The following is an 11,620-nucleotide window of genomic DNA, read 5'->3' as shown; positions in this document are numbered from 1 at the left end:
TGGAGACTGCTCTAAGACAGGTTTTCAAAAAGGGATCTAAGTTTTGGTTATTACAACCATGAGACTACTACTGGCTCTTAGTAGTCATAAAGGTCAGCAATGCTGCCAACATCCCACAATACATAGGATAGCTCCCCATAACAGAGTTACCCAGCCCAAAATGTTAATAATACTGTAGCTGAGACACTCTGGTTATCCCAGTCACGGAAAATTACTGATAAAAAGCATAATGGGGAGCTTCCTTTTCAATATAAGATAGACCTTCCTAAGAGAAAGCCTTTCATCCCTTCCCCTTTCTACTTGTAAGGCTGATGTAATAATGGGCTGCTTAGCGATGCAGCAGCTATCTTGTAACCGTGATGTGACAGACTGAGGAAGAAAGGCCACAAATCAAGGAACAGAGAACAGAAAGATACAAAAGCCTGGGTCTTTGATGGCACTGAGGTATTAAACCTGAGACTGTAGATGTCTAGTTTAGTAAATAAAAATTCTTATGGCTTAAGTCATCATAGTGTTTCTTATTACTTGCACTTAACAGCAGGCCAACCTCATATAACCCATTGCCATGGGTTTGATTCCAACTCATAGTAACCCTGTAAGACAGAGAAGAACTGCCCCATAGAGTTTCCAAGGCTGTAATCTTTATGGAAGCAGACTGCCACATTTTTCTCTCAGGAAGAGGCTGCTGGGTTCAAACTGCCAACCTTTTGGTTGGCAGCTGAGCGCTTAACCACTGTGCCACTAGGGTACCTTTCACCCTAATATATAGGTGTATAATATCTTACCTGAAATTCTGAAATCCAAAAAGTTCCAAAGGTTATTCTGTAATCTTGAAGTGAATTCATTTTGTGACAAATTGTGATTGAATTGTAAAGTAATCCCAATTGGTGTGAACATTCACTCATCTTGCCACAAAAATACAAGTTCGACATTGGAGTGCTGACCCTACTAGGATGATCTATTATGCACATGCACATATTATCTTTTTTCTTTTTAAAAAAATTTTATTATGATTAAGGTGAAAGTTTACACAACAAATTAAGTTCCCACTTAATAATTTCTACACAAACTATTCAGTGATATTGGCTACATTTTTCCATTCTGGTTGTACTATTTATAGTGCCCATTTCCCTGTCCCCTTACCTTCTCATGGTTGCTTTAATTTTTGACCATTTGGCCTCATATAGATGATTTTTTAAAGAAGCTTATTGCTCACAGATGATATTTTTTATTTTATGAGCCAATCAGTTATTTAGCTAAAAGGTGAGCCCAAGGATAATTTTGGTTTAAGGTTTAAAGGCCATCTCAGGGCAAACTGTCTTGGGGAGACCTCTAATCTTCAACTGGTTCAGTAAAAGTATGGCTTTTAGTTCTGTTCCACATTTTTCTTCCATTCCATATATTGTGGCCCTGATCAGAACAGTCAGTAGTGGTAGCTGGAACCATCTAGCTCTTCTGGTCTCAGAATATATGTGGCCATGGTTCGTGTAAACTATTAGTCCTATGTACTATTTTCTATTCTGAGGCTTTGGTTTCCTTCTTTCTCTTTTGTTCCAGATGAACTGAGACCAATGGTTGTATCTTAGATGGTCATTTGCAAGCTTTTAAGACCCCAGACACTACTGACCACACTGGGATGGAGAACGTATACTTTATGAACTATATTATGCAAATTAACTGTGCTGTCCCATGAGACTATGTAACTAAGACTTCAGACTCAGAAAACCAATTTTTTTAGTTGAAAAAGGAATATTTTAATAGCCATTTAAGATCACTGTGGATAGTTTTTGAATCTGATTTTTTTAAAAATTTTTATTGTGATTTGGGTCAAAGTTTACAAAGCAAATTCATTTTCCATACATCAGTGCACATACACTGTCTCATGACATTGACTGCAATTTCCCACAATGCAATAGCTCTCTTCCTACTTCCTCTCCATAGTTACCTCTTCCCTGTGTCCTTCCCTCTCATGCACTCCCTGAGCTGGCTCCCTGTGCATATGCAGTCCTTCTATTCTCCCATGATTGATCTCTCTAAGAAATATATCTATCTAATGTAAATGTTCAGCTTATATGCCTGTCTTTTGCCAGACCTGAAGAGCAGCTAGGGGCCATAGTCAGGGGTTTCACTAGGCTCTATCACACCAACAAACCTAGTTCCTTTTTTTTTTTTTTAAATGATTCTGAGTTTTGTTCCACATTGTTCTCCCACTCTATCCAGGATCTCCTACACAGATCCCCCAATAAGTGGCTGGACTGAGGACTGCATGGTTACCAGTCTCCTGGACTAATTGTTTTCATGTGTCTTTGGGAAAACCAATCTTTTGAGGTGCTTGGTTATGTGTAAGAAGTATCTATAACTGTGTCCCCTATATGGTTTATTATGTATATGAACGTACATGCATGCACACACACATATGCATATATGTCTATATATACCTCTATCTGTATACACACATGTACGCACATATTCACATCCACACATATATATATTTGTGTAACTACATATTTTTGGTTGTTGTTATCCATTTGAAATCTTGACTTCTTAAAACACACTTGGCCCCAGGGGTTTTAGTTAAGGGACTGGGGACCTATAAACTAGTAAGGAACTACATAATTTTTTCTTTCACATACCTCTTTATTGTTGAGTTCTAGAACAGCTAGCCCAACCAATGCTCCTACACATTTGGAATTGAGTTCCAGAGCTCTGCTGAATGCCAGACGTGCTTTCTCCAGTTTATTAAGCTTCACAAAGCAATGGCCCATCCCTAAACGAACTTCCGCTAAAAATATAAAACCAGATATTCAATCTGTCAAACAAGCATTTTAGGGGTTAAAATTCAATTTACAAGGTTTAACACTTCTCTATTTGTGAGTCACAACAGCCCTAAATTAACCTCATTGCAACTACACTATAAAATCTTTTGTTGTTGTTGTTGTTATGTACCGTGGAGTTGGACTCAACTCATAGCGACCCCTCCTTGGGTTTCCGAGGCAGTATCACTACAGAAGTAGATTGTCCAACCTTCCTTCCGAGGAGTGGCTGGTGGGTTTGAACCTCCAGTATTCTGGTTAGCAGTCAAATGCCTTAGGCACTATGCCACCAGAGCTCCCTATAAAATCTTTTACTATACCATAAATTTGGTTTCACTAAAGGTTAAATTATACCACCCTCCATCCCCCACCCCAATCACAGATACCCATTTCACCAAAGAACCAAGAAACCACACTCACTGCCACTGAGTCAATTCCAACTCATCGTGACCCTTTAGGACAGAGTAGAACCACCCCATAGGGTTTACAAGGCTGTGAATCTTTACAGAAGTAGACTGCCTCATCTTTCTCCAACAGAGTGGCTGGAATGTTCGAGCCACCAACCTTTTGGTTAGCCGTTGAATACTTTAACCACTATGCCATTAAAGCTCCTTCATCAGAGAACACCTATAATAATGGTAATTTTTATAATTACCATTACAATAATTACCATTATTAAAATAACAATAATAATTATAATACTTTTCCTTCTAACACTCTGTTAAACTGTACCTTCAGTATTTCATTTTTGAAGACCAAATTTTAAACAGAGAACAAAAAAATCCATTAGGGCTCTAAATATTGCAACGGATTACATACACACACAGTCATTCCTTCAGAGCTCTGTTTGTAACTATAACCCAATTTCAAGGCCATGCCAAAAACCACAACCATGTTCTTAGCAAAAGCAAACCCTTTTGCTAGTTGCTAGATCTTCCCTCTCACATCTCTTCATGGACACCGCTCCAGAAAACCCTCCCCTATTTTTTCCTTCATCATCAAATTTTCCTTCTCTACTGGGTCATTCTCATCCACATACAAACATTTCCCCACTTTGAGGAATAAAAATCTTCTCTTGATCCCATTTCCCTTTCCAGCTGCTAACCCATCTGTATTTTTCCCTTGATAGCAAAACTCCTTGGGAGGTCTGTCTACAGCTATTGCTTCCAATTTCTCTTGAATCCATTCCAAGGAGCCTACCATCTGCACCACTCCAGTAAAACTGCTTTTTATCAAGATTACTAATGATTTCTTTCTATGTCGCTAAATCCAATGGTCAATTCTCAGTCCCTCTTTGGCCTAATAAAATTTGACACTATTGGTCACTCTCTTCTTCTGGAACCATCTGATATTTGGTGTCAAGGATACTGCATTTACACTGTTTTTCTTCTATACCTCTGGCTGTTCCTTCTCTGACTTCTTTGCTGATTCCTCACATCGGTAACCTCTAAAAGTCAGAGTTGCCTCAGGTTCCATGTGTGGACCTGCTTTTTATCTACACTCACTCCCTTGGAGAACTTACACATAGTCGCCTGGCTTTGCATACCATTCATATATTGATCATATATTGATAATTTCCAGATTATTTACTTTAGCCCATACCCCTTCCCTGAACTCTAGCCCTCCTTGACCTCTCCACTTGTATGTCTAAAAGGCATTTCAAATTATTCACATCTAAAGCAAGTTTCTCTTACACCATTTTCTAAATGTAATAAAATACAACTTCTCTCTAAACTGCTTATACGAAGGAGTTACTTTTGATTCTTCTTTTTGTCTGACACACTACATCCAATCCATCAGCACACCCTTCAAAATATATTCAGAATCTGCCTTTTTATCACTTCCATTATTACCACCCTAGTCTAAGCCACAATCACCTCTAACCTGCATGACTGCAATAGCCTTCTAGTTGGTCTCCCTACTTCTGTCCTTGTCCCCTCCCCCCCAACACTGCAGTCTGTCTCAACCCAGAAGGTCATAAGCAACTGTCAAATCATCAATATCTTAAGTTGAGTCATACACAGTTAGACCCAAAATAAAATTTTTCCTTTACCTGGACATCCTGGGTTAGTACGCAATGCTTTCTTATAGTAAGCAAGAGCTCCTCTGTAATCCTTCTTGTTGAATGAAATGCAAGCTTTACCTGTAATGATTTTTAATAAATGTAATTATTTTTTAATAAAAAGACAAGCACAAACTAATTAAAGAACACAAATCCAATATGCTTTATACTAAATTACCTAAATACCTAAAAATAGTGACATGATTTCATTATCAAAACTTGTTTATCATAACCCAAACCAAACCCACTGCCATTGAGTTGATTCCAACTCCTAGTGAACCCATACGGATTCTAGGGCTATAAATCTTTACAGAAGCAGAATGCCTCATCTTTCTCCTGCAGAGTGGCTGGTGGGTTCAAACCGCTGACCTTTTAGTTGGCAGCTGAATGCCTTAACCATTGTGACACTAGAACTCTGTTTATCATGTTGTTGTTGTTATGTGCTGTCGAGTCGAACCGACTCATAGCGACCCCTCGAGTTTCCAAGGGAGTATCACTACAGAAGTAGATTGCCCAACCTTCCTTCCGAGGAGTGGCTAGTGGGTTTGGACGGCCAGCCTTCTGGTTAGCAGTCAAGTGCCTTAGGCACTACACTACCAGAGCTCCCTTGTTTATCATAAGGGTATGTTAATTTATGCTTATAAATAGAACAGTAGTATTTATGTATCTATGAAATAATAATTGAAATAGCTTGGAGTTATCCAAATAGTTTTACCTATTTATTTATTTTTGTGGTGTTCCCTTCCCTCTAAATAGTTTTATATCTCCAGAAAAAAGTAGCAAATTCTTGTTAATTGGTATATAGTTTATTTCTATAATTTCAACAGAAACAATACATTGTTGTAGATTATTTCATTTTTAAAAAGACAAAGCTCTTCTACTTTGCTGTTAGGCCTAGTTTCTAAGATGCCTACAAAGAGATTTATTCTAGGCATACGCTGAAAAAAAGAAAATAAAAAAGAGTCCTAGAAAGGTTACTGAAGATCGCTTACCAAGAAGGGCGGGAATATTATTTGGAGACTGATTGAGTACAAAATGAAACTGTGCATCAGCTTGATCCATTTTGTCACCTTCAAGTAGGCAGAAACAGGCTCTTCCCAATAAATGATTCTGAAAAGTCATATATCACCTTTACCAAGACTTTCGTTTACCAAGGAATAACCACAATTTAATAAGAATGTGTAACACTAACATGAAAACCATATAGGAATGAGGTGGAGCATCATACAAATTCCTCTAGCAACTGTAATGTGTTTAAACTACCAATAAGCAATTCTTAATTACAATTTGAGAAACTATCCTGAAATGCACATCCTTCTGTGCCAGTAACAACGACAAGAAGAAAAGTTCAAATTACTTAAAATCTGCTTCATACACCTGGAGATGTTGGCATTACTGATTCAGCACATTTTATATATTAAATAGTAGAAGCACCAAAGAAATGCTCATTTTAATGAGGAATTCTTTTTTCTTGAACAATCACATTAAGAAAATTCTTTTAAAAAAAATCTTATTGTCTATCACACACATTTTTCTTTCATGTGTTACGTTTTTCTCCCTTTCATAAATTCAAAGAAATGTGATTTATTTTACCTGATCATACATAATAATTTTATCAGCCATTGTATACAATAGGGTTGCTTGTGTAATAAGATCTTTCTTATTGTCTTTATTCTTTTCCTTCCGAGCCTGTTGTACATAGTAGGCTGCCAATGTATCCAAGCATGTCATCTGGTCTTTTTCATGATCTCTATAGTCTAAATTGCCATCGATACGAGCTGCTTCTAATAACTTTACAAACTCTTCTGTTTTTCCTTGCTTGTAGTATTCCAGCTATAAAGTAAAGGATTAAATTAGAAGCACTAAAGCATATGTTTATATAAAAACTTCTACATGAATTTTATAGCAGGCTTATTTGTAGTAGGCAAAAACTGGAAATAACTCAAATGTCCATCAACTGGTGAATAAACAAGACTTTGGTATAGCTATACCCTGGATTCTACCCAGTAATAAAAAGGAATGAACATGCTACAACATGGATAAACCTCGAAATAATTATGCTGAGTGAAAGAGGCCTGATCAAAAGAGAGCACACACCGTATGATTCCATTTATATAAAACTCTGGAAAATACAAACTAATCTTTAGTGACAAACACAGATCAGGGGTTGCCTGGGGGCAGGAACAAGAAACATTTGGGGGTAATGTAGATATTCATCATCATGACTGTGGCGATGGTTTCACAGGTACACATAAAACTGATCAAATGATGCAAGTATGTGCTGTTGGTTGTAGTTCAATTATACCTTAATAAAGTTGTTTAAAAAAATAACAATCACCTACAAACGCTTCCAACTTACTTCTTACCTAGCAATAGCTGATTTCAAACTAAATTTTTCAAACAAGCAAAGCCCGAGAAAGCAATAATGGAAAATATAAACAATTCTAGATAGAAAACTTGGGTTTTGGTTATAAATTTACCAAAAATTATCTGTGACTTGGGCATGTTAAATAACTTCTGTTTTATTTATAAATAATAAAAAGTATCTATCGTTTATTGATCACCTAATATAGGCTATATACTATGCTAGGAGAATCACATACAATATCTCTAATCTATACAACCACCCCACGAAGTAGGTACTAACATCCTCATATTGAAGACAAAGAAACTCAGGGGCAAATCATTTGTCTCAGATCATAAAGCTGGTTAGCAGCTGAGCTGGGATTTGAACAAAGGTCTTTCTAATTCCAAAGCCTAGAGTCTTTCCTCTGTGACAACTTATACTGGCATAGAGGGGCCACGCTAATCCTCCATTATTCCAATTTTCATAAAAGTGCTGTTAAAGGAAGCATAAAACCAAACCAAACTAAACCCGCTGCCGTCGAGTCGTATCCGACTCATAGTGACCCCTCCTTGGGTTTCCAAGGTGGTATCACTATGGAAGTAGATTGCCCAACCTTCCAAGGAGTGACTGGTGGGTTTGAACTGCCGGCCTTCTGGTTAGCGGTCAAATGCCTTAGGCAATACGCTACCAGAGCTCCTAAAGGAAGCATATGTCCTAGAAAATTTTAAGTGCTCTTCTGGTTTTAAAAAACGTACAAGGATGAATGGCTTATTCTCCATAGAGTAAGAAAGAATAAGCACTTCAAGAAGGTACTACTAATCACTGAAAGTTGTTGTTATGTGCCGTCGAGTTGGACTTGACTCATAGCAACCCTATCTTGGGTTTCCGAGGCAGTATCACTACGGAAGTAGATTGTCCCATCTTCCTTCCGAGGAGTGGCTGGTGGGTTTGAACCGCCAGCCTTCTGGTTAGCAGTCAAATGCCTTAGCCATTATGCTACCAGAGCTCCCAGTCACTGAAAGTACTTCTTTATAAATCCATATCCAAAGGAAAAAAAGTTTTAGTAGGCCTGAGCACTGGTTATAAGCTCAATTCCAAAACTACTTCTTTGACCCTTCAAGACAACATTAGGTGTCCCCCTACGTGTCATTACATGAAAATGATCTGTGGCATACTTGCTTAGAAATAATGGTTACATATTTCCATATAGCAAAGAAAATAAAAACATCATGCAATTGGTGCTGGGTGGAGAGTGTTTTAGGCTTTCTGAGGTGATTATCTCGATAATCTCCAGTAATGCCCATGTTATGGAGGGCAGGAAACAAACAAGGGCAATAAACTTAAGCCAGAGATAAATTTCACCCAAAAAGGCTTTTATAGGTTAGCCTGGGAACATACTCACTTTCTAGAGTATTTTATGTGAATTGTTTTACTGTCAAGAGAAAAATGTTAAATAGTCATGTTTACATTGTGACAGCCTATATTTTCTCAACTTACCTATGAACCATAAACCAGTTTCATTGAATAACCACTACATAATCAAATATTCAATATTCCATACAGAGTCCTCTTTAATATAAATGAATTTTGCCTTTACCCACACACACACAATTTAACAGAGGAATTCCCATCATTTAGGAAACTGGACTTATTGCTCCTCAAATGGTAAAACAAATAGCTTCAATAAACATAGTATAATTTATCTATCATGTACTCAAGTTGGCTATTACTTTATCGGAAAACGACTATTTCTCCAGTCAACAAATAAAAATACTTGTTACGTGAATACTGACCGCCAAAGCAATCCATATGTGCAATTGTGTGTGCTCCTGTTTCAGAATACTGATAACTTCATCCCCCTCTGGTAACTGATCGAAGTCAAGTTCAATAACCTAAAACACAAAATGTAGGTTTTAACTTTTTTTTAAATTCGCATTTCTTCTTAGACTGCTGCTTTTCTTGAATATATCTCAAAATGCATATAGTTAGAGTTTGTGTTCAATTTAAGCACGTTAAGAACTGTTTAATGGAGCACATGACAAGTAGGTTATATGGTGATATTACAAATATTAAAGTAAAAGACAGATAAGCAAAAAGACCTTGCTAGGTGTCGCCAAATCACTAGAATGATAAAATGCTACAAAAACTTTGCTTACTCAAAACACCACCACAAAAATCCTGCTTAACACACAATTCAAGTAAAGTGCAAAAAAGCGCCTTATAGACTCTGATGAAGTAGGTCTGATAACCTGCAAAGTACAACCTTATAGGCAATACAAAGATGAATGCCGCTGTACATATTAATCAGGGGAGCAGCATTTGTGTGTCACAGATATTCCTGAATGAGGTACACACACACACACACACACACACAAAGTAATATCAAGAATAAACCCAACGCCATCAAATCATTTCCGACTCATAGTGACCCCCACAGGGTTTCCAAGTCTGTAAATCTTTACGGAAGCTGAATGTCCCATCTTTCTCCCGTGGAGCAGCTGGTGGGTTTGAACTGCTGATTTTTTGGTCAGCAGCCCAATGCCTTAACCACAGAGCTCCCTAATAATAATGGCATGAAAATGTTCTGGAATTAGATACTGATGGTGGTTGGTTATACAACTTTGTGATTATACTAAAAACCACCAAATTTCATGAAATGTGAATTATATCTCAATATTCTATCAAAATTTAAAAAAAACAAACAAACAGGAATTGTCCAGTTAAGATCTAGTATCAATGCTGAGAGGAAGTCACAGGCCACCTACGGATAATGGGTCAGGAAGCCAGAAGGTATTCCTTCTACAATAAGCAACTTCTCCATAGATACTCAGCTAAGCTGTATGTGGGGGTCGCTATCTCACTGTGAAAACTTCACAAATCATTTGACTAGTTTGCCGTGTGCCCTGTGCGCTGGAAACAGTGCACAATGACAGATTCAAGTTCCCAGGGTAGAAAGGGCAAAATCCTATCTATCCCCAGGAAAAGTACCTAGTTTGAGCAGCAGACAGACCAAAGTGACATCAGCGCCCACTTCTGTAATCTCTGGCCGGATTGATTTACTGTTTACCGGGCACTGTCACACCCCTGCGCTTCTGAATTAGTTAGGAAAAGAGTCGAGCACAGTCAAACATGAACAGGTCGAAGGGGAACTTTCAAAAACAACTCGGAGTAGCCTGAGGCTGCGAGGACGCAGAGGAGGTGACCAGAGTTCTGGCTGGGGATTTCGGCCTGGGCTCCTGGGGGAGGGGAGCGCTCTCGCTTTGGAAACCTCGGCAAGTGAGGGAAGGGCGGGCGGAGATCGTCCAAGTTCTCGGCCCCAACCCCCCCATCCATATTCGACACTTACCTCGTCAGTGTCCCGGAGGGGAATCTCGATGGACCCCCGCGACATGGTGAGATAAGAAGGCGAGCGGGCGTCCGGCCCGTCGCTCAGCAGCCGTTAGTCCTCGCTTCTGGGTATTCCAGAGGCTAGCGGCGGGTCGGGCTCCAGTTGTGACTCCGGCTCTGCAGCACAGCCGGAGCTCGGGCTTCTCCTTCCCGTCAGCCTCTCAAACAACCAGCAGTACCGGCGACACAACAAGCAGTAGCGGCTTCCGGTCACTTCCGGCGGCCCCGCCCCCTGCCCCGGAAGGATTCCCCGCAGGCGGGTTTGTCATATGGTGGTTCGACACCACCTGTCGTTCTGGTGTTTCTCGAGGTCTTGATACATGGATCTTCTGTAGCTTGACCGAGAATTTACAGGACCTCTGTAGCCCGGCGGTTTGAGTCTGAGCCCAGTACTTGCTCAGGCCGGAATAAAAGAGTCGTAGGCAAAGCGGCTCCGCTCTAAAGGGGCGGAGCAACGAATGAGGCCCCACTGGAGTGAGAACAAATTCGGCGCGGGTTCAGGGCCTGGCCCCTGGCTAAGTTGGAACCTTTGGACCCCCAAAACTTGGGCCCTGTGGAGGGGCCTGGACAATCTTGTTTCTTTCTAAGATTGCTTCTAATGAAACATTCACTCCTCAATCCACCCATTAGTTCATTGTTTACCACCTACTATATGGAAGTCGTTCCACTTTCAGATTCTAGTGATCTGGGGACAACTAGTAAGATCTGTTTGCTTCTCTGGGCTTTTACTTTAATATTACAGTAGAACCTACTTGCCACGTGCTCCACTAAATGTTTCTTAACACATAAGAGTTCAACAGTGCTTGAATTGACCACAAACTCTAACTATATGCATACTAACGTATACAGTACCCGCATATCTCGGAGGATTCAGTTCCAGACCACTGCAATAAAGCGAATAGCACAATAAAGCAAGTCACAATTTTTTTTTGGTTCTCAGTGCATACAAAAGTTATGTTTACACTATACTGTAGTCTATTAAGTGTGTAATAGCATTATGAAAAATTTTGA

At 39.3% G+C, this 11,620-nt stretch overlaps 1 protein-coding gene across 1 annotated transcript in view; it reads right to left on the bottom strand.

Annotated features, from left to right (window-relative positions):
• The window catches only part of CTR9 (CTR9 homolog, Paf1/RNA polymerase II complex component), a 48,098-nt gene extending 37,485 nt beyond the window's left edge, over positions 1 to 10,613 (bottom strand). The window contains exons 1-6 of the mRNA XM_007956724.1: positions 10,569 to 10,613; positions 9,016 to 9,114; positions 6,469 to 6,708; positions 5,868 to 5,985; positions 4,867 to 4,956; positions 2,634 to 2,782 (exon numbers count right to left, since the gene is read on the bottom strand). Of these exons, the coding sequence (XP_007954915.1) occupies positions 2,634 to 2,782; positions 4,867 to 4,956; positions 5,868 to 5,985; positions 6,469 to 6,708; positions 9,016 to 9,114; positions 10,569 to 10,613 (741 nt within the window). The remainder of the gene's footprint in view (positions 1 to 2,633; positions 2,783 to 4,866; positions 4,957 to 5,867; positions 5,986 to 6,468; positions 6,709 to 9,015; positions 9,115 to 10,568) is intronic.
• Between the last annotated feature and the right edge of the window lie 1,007 nt (positions 10,614 to 11,620).

The sequence above is a fragment of the Orycteropus afer genome, unplaced genomic scaffold (assembly GCF_000298275.1).
Source record: "Orycteropus afer afer isolate SDZICR_OR568_19922 unplaced genomic scaffold, OryAfe1.0 scaffold00014, whole genome shotgun sequence".
NCBI classification, from domain to species: Eukaryota; Metazoa; Chordata; class Mammalia; order Tubulidentata; family Orycteropodidae; genus Orycteropus; species Orycteropus afer.
The sequence above is the reverse complement of the archived record's forward strand: the minus strand, read 5'-3'. Positions and strand labels throughout refer to the sequence as shown.